This window comes from Drosophila bipectinata, chromosome XR (genome assembly GCF_030179905.1).
Source record: "Drosophila bipectinata strain 14024-0381.07 chromosome XR, DbipHiC1v2, whole genome shotgun sequence".
In the NCBI taxonomy this organism is placed as follows: domain Eukaryota; kingdom Metazoa; phylum Arthropoda; class Insecta; order Diptera; family Drosophilidae; genus Drosophila; species Drosophila bipectinata.
In genome coordinates, this window is record NC_091735.1 from 15,068,419 (window position 1) to 15,086,438 (window position 18,020).

At 38.3% G+C, this 18,020-nt stretch overlaps 3 protein-coding genes and 1 long non-coding RNA gene across 9 annotated transcripts in view; 2 read left to right on the top strand and 2 right to left on the bottom strand.

Annotated features, from left to right (window-relative positions):
• Positions 1-207: 207 nt before the first annotated feature.
• On the bottom strand, positions 208-1,342 carry LOC138925669 (uncharacterized). The gene is made up of 3 exons (XR_011441854.1): positions 1,198-1,342; positions 862-1,132; positions 208-810 (listed from the first exon to the last, which is right to left on the bottom strand). It is a non-coding gene; the product is annotated as an uncharacterized lncRNA (long non-coding RNA).
• A 6,133-nt stretch (positions 1,343-7,475) lies between these two features.
• Positions 7,476-9,085, top strand: LOC108126197 (transcription factor IIIA). Its single transcript, XM_017242664.3, has 2 exons — positions 7,476-7,744; positions 7,800-9,085. Exons 1-2 carry the CDS (start codon positions 7,559-7,561, stop codon positions 8,760-8,762), a joined length of 1,149 nt encoding a protein of 382 aa, XP_017098153.2. The 5' UTR covers positions 7,476-7,558; the 3' UTR covers positions 8,763-9,085.
• A 103-nt stretch (positions 9,086-9,188) lies between these two features.
• Positions 9,189-10,539, bottom strand: mRpL22 (mitochondrial ribosomal protein L22). Its single transcript, XM_017242675.3, has 3 exons — positions 10,185-10,539; positions 9,678-9,891; positions 9,189-9,526 (listed from the first exon to the last, which is right to left on the bottom strand). The coding sequence occupies exons 1-3, from the start codon at positions 10,449-10,451 to the stop codon at positions 9,309-9,311; spliced, it is 699 nt and encodes a 232-aa protein (XP_017098164.1). The 5' UTR covers positions 10,452-10,539; the 3' UTR covers positions 9,189-9,308.
• Positions 10,540-11,719: 1,180 nt separating this feature from the next.
• The window catches only part of if (integrin subunit alpha inflated), a 37,501-nt gene continuing 31,200 nt past the window's right edge, over positions 11,720-18,020 (top strand). For 2 of the 6 annotated variants that reach the window (XM_017242591.3, XM_070282969.1), the window contains exons 1-2: positions 11,720-11,861; positions 15,202-15,549. In XM_017242591.3, the coding sequence (XP_017098080.2) occupies positions 15,239-15,549 (311 nt within the window). In that variant the 5' untranslated portion in view covers positions 11,720-11,861; positions 15,202-15,238. Of the gene's footprint in view, positions 11,862-12,773; positions 12,870-15,198; positions 15,550-18,020 lie in introns of those variants that run through there. The other 4 variants (XM_070282968.1, XM_017242575.3, XM_017242582.2 and 1 more) reach the window with 4 other exon arrangements.

The window sequence follows — 18,020 nt, forward strand, 5'->3', positions numbered from 1 at the left end:
TGTTGGTAAAATGGGTACGTGGCTGCTCTTCAGTGGTTTTGCGGGTACCACTCGCAGGACTTACCATCTATGATTTCAAGACGGGACCAGTATGCTGCTGTTGGCTGTATCGTAATACAGGTAAAGGATATTGGGCATTATCCCCCTTTCTAGGCAATTGATTTATTTTTTCATGTCTTTCAGTTTTAATTGTCTTTATTTTGTCGGTTTAACTTAAAATAGAAATAGCTGAAATTTTTTTTTTTACATAATATATATACTTTAACCTCAAGGTCAAGTTCGACCATAAAGCATTAGATGATATTTTTCCAGTGACTCTTCAAGAAGAAAGTTTAGTTTAAACGCAAAAGTAGAAAATGATCCTGCCTGTGGTGCTCTTTTTCCAATTAATTACTCGTGCTATCTATCGGAAGAAATCGAAGACGAGTTTGCTGCCGTTTGTTACCCCATAGTGAAACCTCTATTAAGGTACTTTGAAAAGTGTCAGGAAAAGAATTCCCAGATATCTCAGTGCATGAAGGATTATTCGGACATGCAGAATCGCAGTCACAAACCGAAGAGAAGTTGGCAGGAAATTCATTTTCGGATAATGAAACTTCTGATATTCTCCCATTCGTCAGAAGGTGTTATTCCTCGTGTGGATATCTACGGATCCACTTTCATATTCTACTTCCTTGGGATTAAAGATATTTTCGTAGAAATCTTTATTGCAAACCCTCTTCTGAGTAAGCTTAAAGGGATCTCATCCTGGAATTTGGATTGCTGGATAACCAACTCGTTGTTTGAGTTTGTTGGACCGCGATCTGAAAGCTGGAAGAGGTATTGTTTTATTTTGTAAACTATTGGGTTCTGCCAATTTACCTATGGTGTTTGTGTTTTGACATCTTCTGAATTTGAATATTAGCCAGTATTAGCATATTTTTCGTTGATAGTTTCTGGATCTATTTCTTGTCCTATATTTCAACTTCCTGATTAGAGTGTAAGTGCAATTTATTTGGCAAGTCCGCATGATCTTTCTGGCACTGTGGTGCCTGAGAATCCTTCTCCTGTCATTTTTTGAAATACCTTAACAAGGGCTATGGTATCAGACGGCAGTACACTGGTCCTCCATTTCTTCCGATAGATAGCACGACTGTGGAATTTTAAAATTAATTTAATCAATAAATTTTAAAAATAGAAACACATAGAAACACTTACTTCTTTCCGATCCCTGGTCGGAAATTAAATAAATTGCAGAAAAGAGTACCACCGACAGGAAAATTTTGTATACATATTTTCGTTTGGAGGAGACTTTTTTGTTTAAGAGTCAGTGGAAGAATTTCAACTGATGCTGCGAGAGTCGTGGCTCGGGCTTTTTAAATCATTCCTGGTCTTGAGACTAAGTTTGAGCTCGAAGTTTCTGATAAGAAGACTGTCTTCTACGGAATTGGGACTATGGGCACACACATACAGAAAAGTCAAAATATTCCACAAACACAATCCATACTGATAGAATGGCATGAGTCAGACATTTTATTTTTATACCCTTGCAGAGGGTATTATAATTTTGTCCAAAAGTGTGCAACGCAGTGAAGGAGACATCTCCGACCCTATAAAGTATATATATTCTTGATCAGGATCACCTCCTGAGTTGATATGAGCATGTCCGTCTGTCCGTCTGTCTGTCTGTCTGTTTCTACGCAAACTAGTCTCTCAGTTTTAAAGCTATCGTCTTGAAACTTTGCACACACTCTTCTTTCCTTTGCACGCAGTATATAAGTCGGAACGGCCCGGATCGGCCGACTATATCCTATAGCTGCCATATAACTGATTGATCGGAAATGGTATAACTTTGGTGTTTTTGAAGTTAGAGAGTTCAAATTTGACATGAGAGCTATTACATAAGAGGGCAAAACATTACGACATGCCAAATTTCATAAGGATCGGCCGACTATATCTTATAGCTGCCATAACGTCTGCACGTTGGAGGATCGGCGTAAACTGGCAGCGTTAACTTTTTTAAATAATTTAATCGTTAATAACATTGATTGTCCTTTTTTGTTGGGACTCGTTAATTTTAATGTTCCTCAAAGGGATCTTCGTACCTTTGCCCCCTTTCGGGTCAAGTGTCATAGGGCCAATTATTTTTTAAATGAGCCGATAGAGCGGGCTCTTTCTTATTTTAATTCTTTGCCGCCTAGCCTCCGAACTGAGTGGGGCTCTAATAAGGGTGTGTTAAAACACAAGTTAATAAGGCATTTTTTAAGTTTTTGTTAATTTTGTAGTTTTATTTATTAGGTGTAAGTTGTTATGTTATGTAGCCATGTAAGGACTTGTCCGTTGGCGAAATAAATAAATAAATAAATAAATAAATATAACTGAACGATCGGAAATGACCCAACTTTCGTGTTTTTGAAGATAGAAAGCTGGAACTTGTTACAGATTATATTTTTGGTCAGTTAATCCGACCTACGAAATTTTATTAGGATCTGCCGACTATATCCTATAGCTGCCATATAACTGAACGATCGGAAATGGTATTTGGTAGAAATATCAACTTTCGTATTTTTGAAGATAGAAGCTTGAGATTTTTTATTGTAATTAATTGGTTTTATTATGATGTAATCATAAGGATCGGCCAACTGTTTGCGATATATATCCGGTTTTAGCTGCAAGGGTATATCAACTTCGGCTCCGCCCGAAGTTAGCTTTGATTTCTTGTTAAAGCCTAGTACTGAGATGACGAAAATCCGCTGTCGAAAATCCGCTAGCGAAATCGCACTTTATTCAGCTACCGAGGTAGTGTGACCAAAAAAATTAAGAAAAAGGGTAATACTGAACAGCTGTTGTTTGTAAACAAAAAACCAATAGGAAAAAAATTAATTCAAATCAATTGGATGTTGGTGTTTTGTTTATGTATTTCGCCGCTAAGGAGCTGATTAAGAAAAAGAAAACTGGGTCAAAATCAAAATCAAAATTAATCACAAATCATTTCAATGCCATTTTATGGAATTAAAATGCCCCTTGTGGGTCAAATCCCATATTATGGGCTTCGCCTTGACCGCACTAATTAGCTTGACTTTATCCTCGCGGGCCCAAAATTTCGGTCCCACAATTTTTTTATTTCAAATTTTTGCTCCATGTTTTAGCTATCATAATAAATCAAATTATGAAATTATTTCAACACCCCAAAATCAGCTGGTTATTTTTTTTTATCCGGCAACGCCATTCAATTCGATAGCTAAAATTTTCGTCAACACAGTACCCGAAAAATCTAGGAGACGAAAATGTCTTCTTCTTCCTTTTTTTACACCGTTTTTTTTATATGGAGTTTGACAGCTGTCACATTTTCGACAGCGGATTTTCGTCAATTCAGTACTAGGCTTAAAGCTTAATTTGAAAACTAGAAGTCAAACTTTAACGGTGTTATAGACACTTATACATACGTGCATACATGCAACATCTTATTTTTCGAGCTCCTATAGTCTCTTAGAACCATCTACTTGAATTGATGCTGATCTATAATATACATATGAATGTACATACTCTACGATAAACACAATATACCCTTTTATTCTATGAATACCTGGTATAAAACGGAATAAAAGAAACCCTAGGTATAAAATATTTTAATTATTGGACTGGTTTCAATTTTAGAAATAGACTCGCTCCAATTTTAAAATACTTAAGTGAAAAAATCTTCAATAAAAATTTAAAAGGTCTTTTAAATTAAAATCAGAATATGATGTTATTGTATATTTTTTAGAAATATATAAAGAAATATATAAGCCAAATATACTTTTGACCTTTCACGACTCATCCGAACTCATCGACTCGTGTGCACCCAATCCCGTTGAAAGCATTCCGTACGAAGACTGAAGATTAGGCGTGAGCTCAAGGCGAACATAAAATATCGGGTGAAGGAATTTCAAAGTGACATACATAGTAGGAATTATTGATCAGGTCGAATATAGCACAAAACCGTGTTTGAAACATTTTTAACACCATCAAAATCTTGATTTATTAAAAAAAACGTTTTTCGGGACTTTTTTGCGCTTAAAAATTCCTAAACGTGTAATTTTGAACCGGATTAAGCATGAATGCTATTTTTGGAAAATTAATCCGACCTACCAAATTTTATATTTATTTTATATTTTACGATCACTTCGGAAGGAAAGCTAACTTCGGCGGAGCCGATATTGATATACCCTTGCAGTTAAAACCGGATATATATCGCAAACATCGGATATACATACCTAGTTGGCCGCTCCTTATGAGAATATGATAATATAACGCAATTTATTATAATAAAAAATCTAAAAAAAAATCCCAAACCTCTATCTTCAAAAATACCAAAGATGGTATTTCTACCAAATGCCATATTCGATATTTCAGTTATATAGTCGGTCGATCCTTATGATATTTGGTAGATTGGATCAACTGACCAAATATAATCTGTACTAAGTTCTAGCTTTCTATCTTCAAAAATACTAAAGTTTGGTCATTTCCGGTCGTTCAGTTATATGGCAGCTATAGGATATAGTCGGCCGATCCTTATGAAATTTGTCATTTCGCATTATTTTGCCAAACATGGCTCTCATGTAAAACCCTCTAAAACTCTAAAAACACCAAAACAAGTTATACCATTTCCGATGGTTCAGTTAGATGGCAACTATAGGATATAGTCGGCCAATCCCGGTCGTTCCCACTTATATACTGCGTGCAAAGGAAAGAAGGGCGTGAGCAAAGTTTCAAATCGAAAATCAAGAATATATATACTTTATAGGGTCGGAGATGTCTCCTTCACTGCGTTGCACACTTTTGAACAAAATTATAATACCTTCTGCAAGGGTATAAAAAATATATACGTATGTGGCAGAAAAAATATTTATATATGTATTTATACATGTATATGTATAATAAGTAACGGAAAAAATAATTATGTGGCAGATGCTCTATCAAGAATAAGCATCGAACAACAAATAATGAATTCAACAAGTATAAAAAGTCACTACAAGAAATGAAAGTACAAGAAAGTGCAGGAAAAGAGAAATTCGATTCGATATTTAATATTTAAACATTTAAACTATATCCAAACATCTTACCAATTTTTACATTTAATAAATTTTGCTATATTTAATTTTGAATGTTTATTTCATTTTATTTCATTCATAGTGCTTTATTAACATATGTATATATTTTTTTAAATTTTAAAACCCGGTTAAAATATACATACATATTTTCCTACCTACGGTCCGTAGGCTACGGAAAATTCGTATAGCTTTACGGGCTTTACTTATGATTAGGCAGAAAAGGTTCCGCTCAATTTTACATAAGTTCTTAATAATATAATTAATATTGTAATTGATTCGCAAAGCTTTACAGGCCATGCTTCTGATTAGGGGAAAGTAGTTCCGCGCAATCGTACATAAAAATATTATATATATCTCATTATAATTATTTCATGTTATATGTGTCCGAAATGATCGCTGTTTGGCACCCTCTATTGCATCAGCTGGACGTCGCCGGGGGTGTCACGCTGATGCTCCATCGGTGGCGCAAGTGGCGGTTGGCCGCTCGGACTTGTAGACTTTCTGCTGCTGCTGTCCGGGGCCTCTGGGATCGGGCCCTGCCGGTGCTGGTCTTCGCACAGGCTGTCGGTTCTAGGTGGCACGTTTATTTGCAGGTAATTATCCGGCATTCTCGGTAGTTGCTTGGGGGTTGGAACTTTAATTATTCGTTTCTCATAGGTTGTTGGTATGGGCGTTGAGTGAGTTTCAGATGGTTGTGTTGTTTTTTCTGTTAATTTCGTTTTTAGAAAGTCAACTTCAGCTTGCAACTTTTGCCTTGTTGACAACGCTAGAGGCGATGTACTTGTATACAGCAACCATTTGAGGTGTGCTACTCTCTTTTTAATTTTGTTTTTTATACCTCCGCGTCTACCCATCACTGCACTCTACTCACTCAGATTCTTTTCTTCGTCCACAATTCTAAAAACAAAATTCCAAATTTTTTTTTTTCAGTTTTTCCGGTTTTTCAGTTTTTTTTAAATGGTGTTCCTGGGCTATGTCGTCCACGGTGTGTCCTTCGTATCCTTCGTCATGTAAATCCTTGTAGTCCTGATTGTCTTAGGTCCTTATAACGTCATGTTTATAATGTATATACATATGTACATATGTGTAATAATATGAATCTTTGCGTTTTAATGTTGAGCGCACAAGTGTGCGCTTCCACTGCTCTTTATTCTCTGATTCTGATTCTGATCTAAGGACTTATATAAGGACTTATACACGTTGGCGCTGACGGAGTATTTTATGCACATATACATACACATGTATGCGAGCCGTCAATGCTCGAGAACCGCTTACGCTTGCGTTTTAGCCCAGGAATGCTTGGGTGGTTCGTATTTCAACCACTTAAGGAATGTGTGGGGCCTTTGAGCTTGTGTGTATACACAATAGTATTTAATGTATTAGTTTTTTTCTATTACTTTAATTGGTACAGTGATACGTGCATATTACAGCCTATTACTTTATTTGGTACAGTGACATGTGCATGTTACAGTATATTCTTGATCAGGATCACCTCATGAGTTGATATAAGCATGTCCGCCTGTCCGTCTTTCTGTCTGTTTCTTTCTACGCGTACTAGTCTCTCAGTTTTAAATCTACCGACTTGAAACTTTGCACTCAACCTTCTTTCCTTTGCACTATATCCTATAGCTGCCCTATAACTGATAGATCGGAAATGGTATAACTTTGGTATTTTTAGAATTTCGAGATTTTAGAGTTAGAGCGTTCGGATTTTACATGAGTGCTATTTTTGGCCAAATAATACGGCCTACCAAATTTAATAAGGATCGGCCAACTATATCCAATAGCTGCCACAAAACTGAACAATCGGAAATGACCCAACTTCCGTGTTTTTGACGATAGAAGGTTAGAACTTAGGTTAGGTTAGGTTAGGTTAGAACTATACAAATCATTTTTTTTGCCAATTGATCCAACCTACCAAATTTCATAATAATCGGTCGATCATAGCCTACAGCTGTTATATAACTGAACGAACGGAAACGGTATTTGGTAAAAATATTGTAGTGTAATAAATAGTTTTATTATGATATAATCATAAGGAACAACTGCAAGGATAATTCATTGAAAGTGGGACTAATCATTTAGTGGGACCATATTAAGAAAGAAGCAGCGCACGTTACATGCAGAGGCTTCATAATCACCCCAACCTGTTGGCCAGCTCCCTGCTGGACAACAGCGAGCAGCCCAGAAGACTAAAAAGGACACACACGCTGGACCTCCCCTTACTACTCTAATTTATTTCTACCATATTAATATGTAAAATTATCCATAAGTGAAGTTTATGTGATAACTTTTAATGGTTGTCCCTAAAGGACAGTTTTAAATAAACGTTATCCTGCTATTACAAAAATTTAGTGGGACCATATGACTAAACTAGCATTTTTCAACACAGCAACCCAACCATATTTATGCGTAACCCAACACCGTCACATGTTCAAACATTGGTTTGACAATTGAAAAAAAAAAAAAAATAAAGCAAATAAATCATGCCGCCGGAGATGCAAATAACTAGTGACAGCGATCTGGACAATGTCTTGGAGGAGTTCAATCTTCGCAAGGAGCGTAGGAACAGCGCCGGACCTGCGAAATACACTTGCAGTATTGAAAAATGCGAGGCCACGTTCAAGCGCCTGGATCAACTGGATCGCCATGAATACCACCATACGGGAATTGTTTGTATAAAATCTGCCTTTAATTAACAGACACTAAATAAAACAATTATTGCAGAAGAAGCACGCCTGCTCCCACGAGGGCTGCGATAAAACCTATTCCATACTCACCCATTTGAAGCGGCATTTGCGAAGCACCCACGAGCGTCCAGAGGCGGCCCAGAAAACAGTCAAGTGCTCGCTCCCGGAGTGCTCCAAAATGTTTACTTCGTCCTGCAATATGCAGCGGCATGTGCGCGAGGCCCACGAAAAACCCAGGGTCTATCCCTGCGAGCACTGCCCGGCGAAGTTTTCACAGAAACTAAAACTTAAACGTCACGAAATCAAGGAGCACACCCAGGACTATCCGTTTCGCTGCCAGAAGTGCACCCGTGGATTCTACCAGGAGTGGCAGCGAGAGAGTCATCAGGGCACTTGCAAGCTCTATGCGTGTCCTGCGTGTCCACTTAAGTTCGACAAGTGGACTCTGTATACCAAGCATTGCAGGGACACGTTGCATGGCAAGAACCGGTATAAGTGCGACCAGTGCGACAGATGCTATGACAAGCCCAGTGATCTCAAGCAACACATCGAAGCCAAACATAAGACAGCGGAGGGCTCCGAGTTCACCTGTCCGGAGGAGGGGTGCTCGAAAAGCTACTCCTACGAAAGGAATCTCCGCCAGCACATGCTGACTGCTCATTCAGGTCGGCGTTTCGAGTGTCAGGCTCTGGACTGTGGTCGCTGCTTCAGCAGTGCCCAGAACCTATCGAAGCATGTTTTACGCGATCACCAGGATGGGCAGACCAACAAAGAAACAGTTGCACACAAAAAAGAGGAAAGTCCTGGAAAGAAGTCAAATCCTCGCAAACGCAGGCGTGACGCAGGTCGTCCTAAACATTCCAGACTCTCAAAACTAGCCTGCCTGCAGCTGGGCAAGGAAGAGGATTTAGCTGTAAGAGAGCGTCAGCCTTTGGCACTCGAAAAAGTAACCCAGGAACTAGAGAAAGGCCCCCAGGAATTGGACATTGTTGACCTGTAAATAGGAGCCCAGGAAAAGGTTAATGGCACTGAATGCAACTGAGACCTTATAGAAAAACTGCCGGTTTAGCCACTTAAATACTAATCAAGATTGAGATTCCTTCAAAAATATTCTTAATTTCGAACGCGAATGATTTCCTTATTACTTCTTAAAAGTATCCAAAGAACCCAAAGAAACTTTTAAAATCAATAAGTTGATTTATAAAGACATATGATATGAAAATTGTAGTCATTAAGGGTTTACTGCTCCTATAATTAGTCTTCTGACAGATGAAACAACTTCTTGCCCTCACATCTCTTAATAAAATATTGTCTCTCTTACAATGTAGTTTATTTTCCTTATTATCCATAATAAGCCAATTTTTAAGGGTCGTTAAAAGGTACTCCACATGCCGCCCTTACTCTTCAATAACAACATACAGTTCGATGCCTATCTACTCTTTTCTTTTTTTTAATTAAACAATCTAGAAACAAAAAAAATGCTTGATGAGGGACGAATTGGAAGAGGAGCAGGAACAGGTGGATAAGTGGAAGCAACGGGATTGGACTACAGCGAGTTGATGATCTTCCGGCTGCGCATCTGTTCCAGCCAGTGCTCGTACTGTTGCTCAGGCGTCTGTGGCTCCTGGTAGTAGTGCTCCGGTGGATTGCCCTCCTCCAGGCGGACAAAGTAGTGACAGTGCTTGTACTCCACAGTGCCAAAACGACCGCGGGCATGCCGACGCATTCCCTTGAATACACGTCCCTTGCCAACAAAGGATTCAGCTAAAATAGATAAAATATATATTATTTGGGTTCTATTTATTCTGTGGGAAAGATTATACGATTTTTCTTTTATAATCGGGGCGAGTTATTCCATTGTTGGGTGAAAATAACAACCCCAAAAATAACCTCGGAAATTGGCGACATTGCTTACCTATCCACAGATTGCTTTTGTATTCCACATTATGCCTTTGGACGGCCATCTCCTGGGCCTCTAGAATGGTCTCCCGCACATCGGTGGCTCCCTTCTTGAGGACAAAGTTGAGCTGCTTCAACGCCTCATCGACGGACATGCCACGAACGAAGGCTGCGATGTACCACATCTTGTCCGGACTGTATTTGATGTTGGTGCGCATGTGGCAAACGTACTGAAAAGGGTTGAAGGTTTTTAGGATACGTTTCTTAAATAGTGGCCAGGCTTTCAAACATCAATCATAGAGCGATAGCATCAAAAGGTAGATAAGATTTCTATTCAAATATTAACAAATTTATCTTTTTCGCACACGTACAATGTTGTGTGGGCTTTGAGTATCAATGTCTTGAGTTTCTATCTAAATGGGTGTCCAGACAAATAAAGCATATATGCTCCTATACAAGAAATATACATCTGAATAGTTGACTGCCCTGCCAGGTGATTTTGTTTGTTTTGGTTATTCCTTACGGCTTTGCGGGGCTCCTCCTCCGGTTCCTGCGGCGGGTGGACCGTCTTGTTGTACTCCAGCCACTTCCTGGGTCCGTAGTTGTGCTTGTTCCACTTGGTGCAGAGAGTTCCGCCCGCAGCTCCGGCTGCCGTGTGGATACTTTTTGGGAGCGCAGGTGGCGATTGGCTCAGATGGGGACTGGACGTGTTTGCTGGCTTAAGGAGCGCTGCACCCGGAAGCTGGGGCTGCACGCGCAGCTGGGACATCTGCCGGATCACCTTGTGCATCGTATTGTCGGTCTCCTATCAGCAAAGCAAGAAATTTACGCAGACCCCTTTTCGGTCGCGTAATCTGAAGTAGGGATGATAAAAATCAAAAAACCAACATATCGATATTCTTTTGCACCACAATTGATATATTTCTATCGTGGTATGTATTTTTGCCGTTAAACACATGGTATGTTTTTGGTATTTTACGACACACTATTTCCCAACTTTTACATATTGGGTTTTAGGTGCCCAATTCTTTAAATAATTTTTAGTGCCTCAACAATTTTACTCACAACAGTTTGATTTTAGAACTTCATATTCATACAGGGCAGTGTGTTTTTTTACATGTTGGGCAGTTTACATGTTTGGTGTTACATGCCCAATTGTTTATACACATGCCAAGAGCAATTTTGCCAAGGCGCCAAGAAAATGTTTCTTATTTTCCGGCATTAGCCCTTAATAATGACCTTAAAAATAGTAAATAGTGACCCGTATTTTCATGATATTTTATATATACATCGGTTTCTTCTCATAAGATTTTATAACGAGAAATGATCGATATGAACTTTTTCCAATTGGATGCTTAGCTTATCAGAAAATTTGGGCTGCCAACTTGTGTTTAGCCGCCTTTGGGAAATGGTGGGTTGTATATCTTATGGGTAAATATATCGATATTTGGTAGTAAATTTCCAATATTATGGCAACATTTCTATGAATTAAAATTTAATATTTACAATTTGTTTGAACCTAATTTCAAATATTAATTAATTTGTTTAAAACTCCTAATTAAGATTTTCGCAGGCTTTTAAAACATCTTAGGCTTAGGAACACAATATGTTTATGAAGGGCTACATTTTGGACGATTTCGTAACTGCAGAAAGGGATTTAAAAACTCTGGTTTTCGTTTTGAAACGCTCAGGCATATAATTTTTTTTTATTGAGAACTCTGATATAGGTTTTTTTGTTTTAAATAACAATTATAAATGAAAAGACCTTACTCTTACAAAAATTTCAACATAGGGTATAATTTTATAATATAAAATATAAAATTTATATTAAGCTTCAAAAATAGTCAAAGCAAGCTCTTGTATCATTCAATGGCTTAAATATCTCAATCTAATAATATGACTTTTATTAATGACTTTAAATGCTAGGCAAAATTTCAAAAGTAATAATTTTTGGCCAAAGTTCGTTGCTACTGCTTGCCCGCGCTATTTTGAATCCAGCCAGCGGTCTGGCAGCACTGGGGGCGCGAAAGGTATCTCCGGGCCTTGCATGAAGGAAGGCTCATTCTCATTTGAACGCTGCAGCGAGACTGGCAGCTGTGAGTGCGGAGCGCGCGCGATCGAAAAATTTAAATCGGCAGCAGAAACCGCGATCGCTCGAATAACAATAAACAGGCCCATCGCGTGTATGCAAATTGATTTGGTAATTTGTAGTATTACGGCGAGCCGACACTAATTCCGTTGTTATTTTATTGTGGAGTGGAAAGCAAAGTGCCCTAGTGTTTATTTTAACTCGAAATAGCTTTTGCCTCGAATTGCAGACTGCCGGCAATCCGTCTAATGATTGTGTTGCTTTTAAGTTGACGATTGCAAATTCCTGGCACCAGGACAGATGATCATATCTCTGTTTTCTCATTTTATCTAAAATTCTGTGTATATGTAGACGAGATAAATAAAGATACTGAAACGATTCCGATGACACACCAAATGGTCCAAACTTTTGCTAACGGAAATCACATTTGAAATGTTGTGCCTTCCTACACAAAATTCACCTCAAGATTTGAAGCCCACACACTAATTTCCGATAGCCTTCCTCTTTGCCTCGAAAGACACATGAAAAAATTTTGATCAAAACTAATTAGATGGGAAGTGATCGATAGACAGGTTTCCCCATTATTTTTACCAGTGGGTGGTAGGGAAACTGTTTTTGAAAAACCTGAAAAAGTATTTCGAAAAAATTTTTTTGAAATGCAATTAAATTAAGCTCCATAACTTCTTCTAAATTCTTGAACTATTTAAATGTGTAGCGTTAATGCTAGTTTCATTACTTAATTGCTTTTATAATTGTTTCAATAAGTAAAGACTTGTTTGTTTGGCTTCACTTTCGCTTAGCACCTGCATATCAGTATTTGCACGACTCGACTATAAAAATACAATATTGTAAAAATTGTATTTTTTTTCTGTGAAACTTTGCTATCATTTTCGATTTGAAAAAGCTTTGAGATTGTGTCTCTGTCGCTCCCCATCGCGGCGTCTCGTTTCCACTGAGTAGGCGATCCGTGAGCGGTGTTCACCTATGTATCTATGTATCTTTGTATCTGCACCGTCTACCCTAAGATGAATCTAATGGATGCTTCGGCTCTCGCTAGTCGGTGCTCGAAATTCGCTGCGTTTGCCAGGCGCTCTGACCAAATAATAGAGTAAAAATAAAGTAAATTCTAAAAACTGAAATACAAAATTTAACGCGGCGGTTTTCTAAGCTTAATTAAAGGAATTTTTTTAGAGTGAAGCTCAAGTGATGAATTCAGTAAACATGCAAATATGTGACAAGATCAATAAAGTGACTCCAAATACACGAAAATATATATAGAATCAGCTTTAACCTTCTGCGACAAACACACCAGCACACCAACACACACACACACACACTCTGCTGTCTCAGCTGTTTTGGACCTTTTTTTTGTGCAGTGTAGAAAAGATCTGTATATGCAGGTCTATATATACTATACATGTATAGACTGAGTCTGGGCGTGTAGCAACAAAAAATCTCCAACATCTCACCACGAAACAAATTTTCAAGATTTATTTTTAGATAAATGATCGGTTTTTGTGTTTTTTTTCTGGCGATTCTACTAATTTGATGAGAGTTTTTTGAAACATCTGCTTGATGTTTTCGAATTCCCTTCAAAACAGTGACTGGAAAGTTTCACTTTTCAAAGGTGGATTGCTGAATATTAGAGCGAAATATCAGTAGTGTAGTTGGGTAGAATGTTAAAGACTCTATCTTAAAATATTTTCTTTTAATGACTTGGCCTCAAAAGCCCTAGATTGCCTTATCAAGTGTCTCTGGCGCTCATTTGGAAAGACTATGCTAATTTTTCAACAAAAAATATATTTTGCTTCCAAATGAGTTTTTTGTGGAATTCTTTTTCGATTTTTGTAACGGTCTCCCAGCCAAGCTGGCGCATTGCGAATTCCGCTCACATGATCGACTCTGGATTCAGTCGCCATATGGCGTTCTGCAACAAACTCTTAATTATAATTCATTTTCGTGTCTATGAATGGCAGCCGCCCATCAATGAGTTGCCAGCGCCCACACTCTGCTAGTAAAAATACAACAAAATATGTATGTATGTATGTATATCCGAGTAGCTAGAAAATGTGTCAAATGTCACCTGCACTAGAGGCACTAAAAAACGACAACGCCGCCCACTCATTTTTGCGCATTTCGAATGCAATTTGTCTCGACGGAGAGGAAAGCTGGCTAGAAAGGGCCTGCTGTCTGATGTTTATCTAATTTTCGGGTTTTGGTGGCTTTTTTCTGCCTCGGCCGTTATTTTGGGCAACCTGTTTGGCGGCCCATTACGTCATCTGGCCACAATCTGAGATGCTGATCTGAGAACCGAGCGCCGAGAACGCGCCAAAAAAGCTTTGCACGCAGGTCGGCGCGGCGCAAACAAGAAACCGTCAAAACGCTTTAAAACAACAAATCAGATCTCCAAATTGGCCAAGACAGAGAAACAGACAAAACGACCCAGCTGCTACCCTGGCCGAGAGAATTGTAGGGCTTCAATGGAAAGGTTTAAAAAATAAACGCATGGTTTTAAATAAACAACAAATTATAGTTCTATTTAAATCTTAAAACAAAAACTATACTAAAAATATACATTTTTTAAAGTTTAATAAAGAATAAATAATAAAAGAATTAATAAAGAATTTAAACATTTAAAATTCAAAAAAGTAAAAAGTTAAATGTTTTCTACAAAGTGTCTATTAAAGAGTGATAACCAAAAACTTAAAAAAGTTTATTTAAAACTAAAATAAATACTAAATAACTTCAAAAATCAAAAAGTGTTAAATAAACAATTGTTGAAATAATTTAAATTAAAGCTTGTAAATCAAATATTTGAACAAAACTGCCGATCTTTGAAACTTGAAAATAAATTAATTTAATAATCTAATATTTATTAGAAATCTTAGAAACATTTTAAATATTTTCCTAGATAATTCAAAACAAATTTTTTAATATTTCCAAAACCCAATCCGCAAAGAATGTGATCTCTGATCATAAACTGAACCTTGTAATCGAAAACCATTTTTGGAAAAATAATAGATTCGGTGCCCGGCCAGCCCTAACCACCTCTTCGCCCACAGAACCAATGGCTCAAGGTCGATTGTTGTCTTGCTCTGCACTGGAAAAAAATAGGTTTTCTTTCAAGACCGTTAGAGAGACATAAAGAAAAGTCTTCCTCCAATGTAGTCATCTGGCCCCTAGAAGCCCAAAGCATCCGACCAACTATTTTTTGAGAGACTAGTCTTTGGCCGCCAGAGACACTAAGAAAGAGACCACTTATTTGTCTTTGCTGACTTGGAGAATGTTTGTTTTTGGCTCTGATTGCTGGGCTCTCTTTTTGTCTTTAGTTTTTTTCGGAATCTGAATTCATTTCGGCCAAGGTTGAGATTCGTATAAAGAGTGTATGTGTGTGAGGTGCGGTGTTTCTTGGCGACCATATGTGATATTAATTCCGAATCTCGACCAGCAGCTGTGAAGATGCAAGCGTAAAAGTGCCATAGTTCTTGATGCAAAACCGACAAAATCGCCTCCAACGAAATCCGAAATCCCCAAACAAGGACTCCTCCAAAAATTGTGAATCTCCGAGCAAAACAAGAAAAGTAGAGGGCCAAGAACACACGAAAATGTGCACGGATCTCCCCCGTCTCAGGATGGGCATGTCCTGGCTGGTGATCCTGCTGGCGATCGCCGTGGCCACCGACGCATACAACATCGACCTCCCCAGTTACGTCCGGTTCCGGCAGGCCGCCAACTCCATGTTCGGATTCAGCATTGCGATGCATAAGTCCCGCAGCAACTTTTACTCCAATCAAAACAAGTGAGTTGTCAAGTTAAAAATAATGTTAGTTTTATATTCTAGTATAGTGGCTTTTAAAGAGCAACTCTTCTTACGCTTTTCATAAAGATTCCTTTCAAGAATCAATTTAATAATAATAATAAATAAATTAATGAATTTTTACATATATATTTACAAAAGTTACTGATAAATGCCAAAGGTACTAACTCTGTACTGCAATATAGTATATTATTTCCTACAAAGTATATAAGCTTTCTTAACTTCCGATTCCGTCATCGCTGCATGGCTTTTCCCCTTTTCTTGATATCATAATTATGTATATTTCTTATATGAATAAACATATTTTTGGGATAGTCTTATCGAGTCTTTCCGAAATGCTGCGTCAATGCAACTTAATCACGCTCTTTGGCGAGTTTCCGGATAAGCCCACTGCATTCAATCACCAAGCCCCGAGCATAAGTGTGAGGCGTGATTAATTCCCAAGCGATTTAATTAAATATAAAATAAACTTGTTGAGTTCTTGAGATGCAGGGAGACGTCTTGATTATTTTTGAAAAAGTGTCAAATAGTTTCTGTCTTTTTTCAAGAATCTTTCATCGTTTTTTGTTGGGTTGTCGAATGAGATAATGCTAATCTCGGAAGATTCCCTCTATCAGGGAACTTGACTCTCTTGACTTTCTCTCACTTTCCCAACGAGCGTGTAAATATGCATAAAGAATTCTAAACGACCATTAATTTCAATAACGCCTAGATAGCGACCGGACTCGAGCCGAAAGAGATTCATTGATAAATTTACGAGTGCCACAGGGTGCACCATGGCACTGCCTCCATTCATCCAACCATCCATCTGTCGCGGCATTTATGTGTTTGAGGCCTGTCTGGTCGATTACCGAATGTGGGACACAGATATGACAGCCTGACTTTGAACCGGAAAGTTTATTCGGGAACTTCGCGGTGACCCCTTGACAAATGGCACAAAATTTTGCCGGGCCCACCTCTCGCCCAGCATTTTCCACGCTATTCATGTGAGCCGTTCGAATATTCGAACGGATCGATCGATAGCCTTTCTGAACCCTCAGAGTTCAGCTCGATGGAGCGTGCTAATCAGCCTGAGCCTCTCGTACTCACAGTGCTCACTGAGAAAAAATACTACACCCATTGGGGATATTTCAAAGATATTTTTTTTTCACTTTTAAACAAATATTAATCACTACTTTGGTTGTTTTTTATTCACGGCCCGTTTCTTGTGTTATTTGACTTATTTATTAAAAATAAATAATACTAATTCTTCAATAATTTATTTAATAAAATATATATAAATATTTAAAATTTAAAATCTGCATCCCTGATTCTCTGTGTAATGGGTCTAGTCGGCTAGACTTTTCGCACGTTCGGAGGCCGTAGAATTGGTGGGACGCTCTTTGTAGAGCGGCTGGAAGAAAGACAGTAGAGGCAGTTGAAGACGCGGCTACAGATACGTAGCATCGATAGAGAGAGTGGACGGAATGGATGGGTGGAAAGTGCTTTCCGGGAGGAGGCTATCAAAGAAACAGCATCTGGCTACGTGTGTGAATGGCCTTTGGGCCTCCAACAGCTCTTTCTTTGCCATATTCCCTATAATCCATATGTTATACACATACATTTGTGTAGGCTTGTATATGAAGACAGGTCGAGTTACAGATACAGATACATAATGCGCTAAGTGCACTTAAAAGCAACGAAAATTATTTAAATGCAACCTTAAAAATGTTTACAATTCAATAAACAGACGCAAACACACAAAAAGCAGATCGTCGGGGCATTTGGTTGGAGCCTGCCCTAAAAGATGCGACACTCTCAGCTACAGATACAGATACTCAGATGCAGAGATACAAAGATACAATGGCACTGAGTTAGCATCTTGCGACTTCTGACTCTGACTCAAGTTGTTTGAACTTTGAATGCTCTTTGTGGATTCACAAAAGCAAAATAAAGAGATAACTCCTAAAAACATCTTCAGCTTTGAGGGTTTCTGTGTTTGGCAAGCAGTGTGCGTACGAAAAAGATAAAGATACAAGTAATCTGGGGTTACATTTTTTGTTTCGTTATTGTGTTTCGTTAGAGGAGAAAGCCAGTAGAATACTTTGTTGATCCTCAATAATGGCAACTAATAATGTTTTGTATTTTTTATTGCCGACCGAGAATTGATAAGTCTATCTGCTATAGCAGTGATATATGTACCCTCTTCGGAACATAGGCAATCTCTTGTCTAGATTTAAATTCACACAAAGAACCATTTCTATGGGGGTTTGTTTATGGACCTGCGAGAGGGCATTACGATATTTTGTATTTGCTTTTTTTAAAAGCTTAAAATTACCTGACTCCGTTCTGCTGCCTGGTGAGATAATTATGTGTTAAGTGCCGCGAAGACAAAAGCCCAAGACGAGGCTACTTGGGCGACAACCAAGTGAGGAAAAGTGGTAAACAAAGGCCATACACTGGGGAAAATAGTG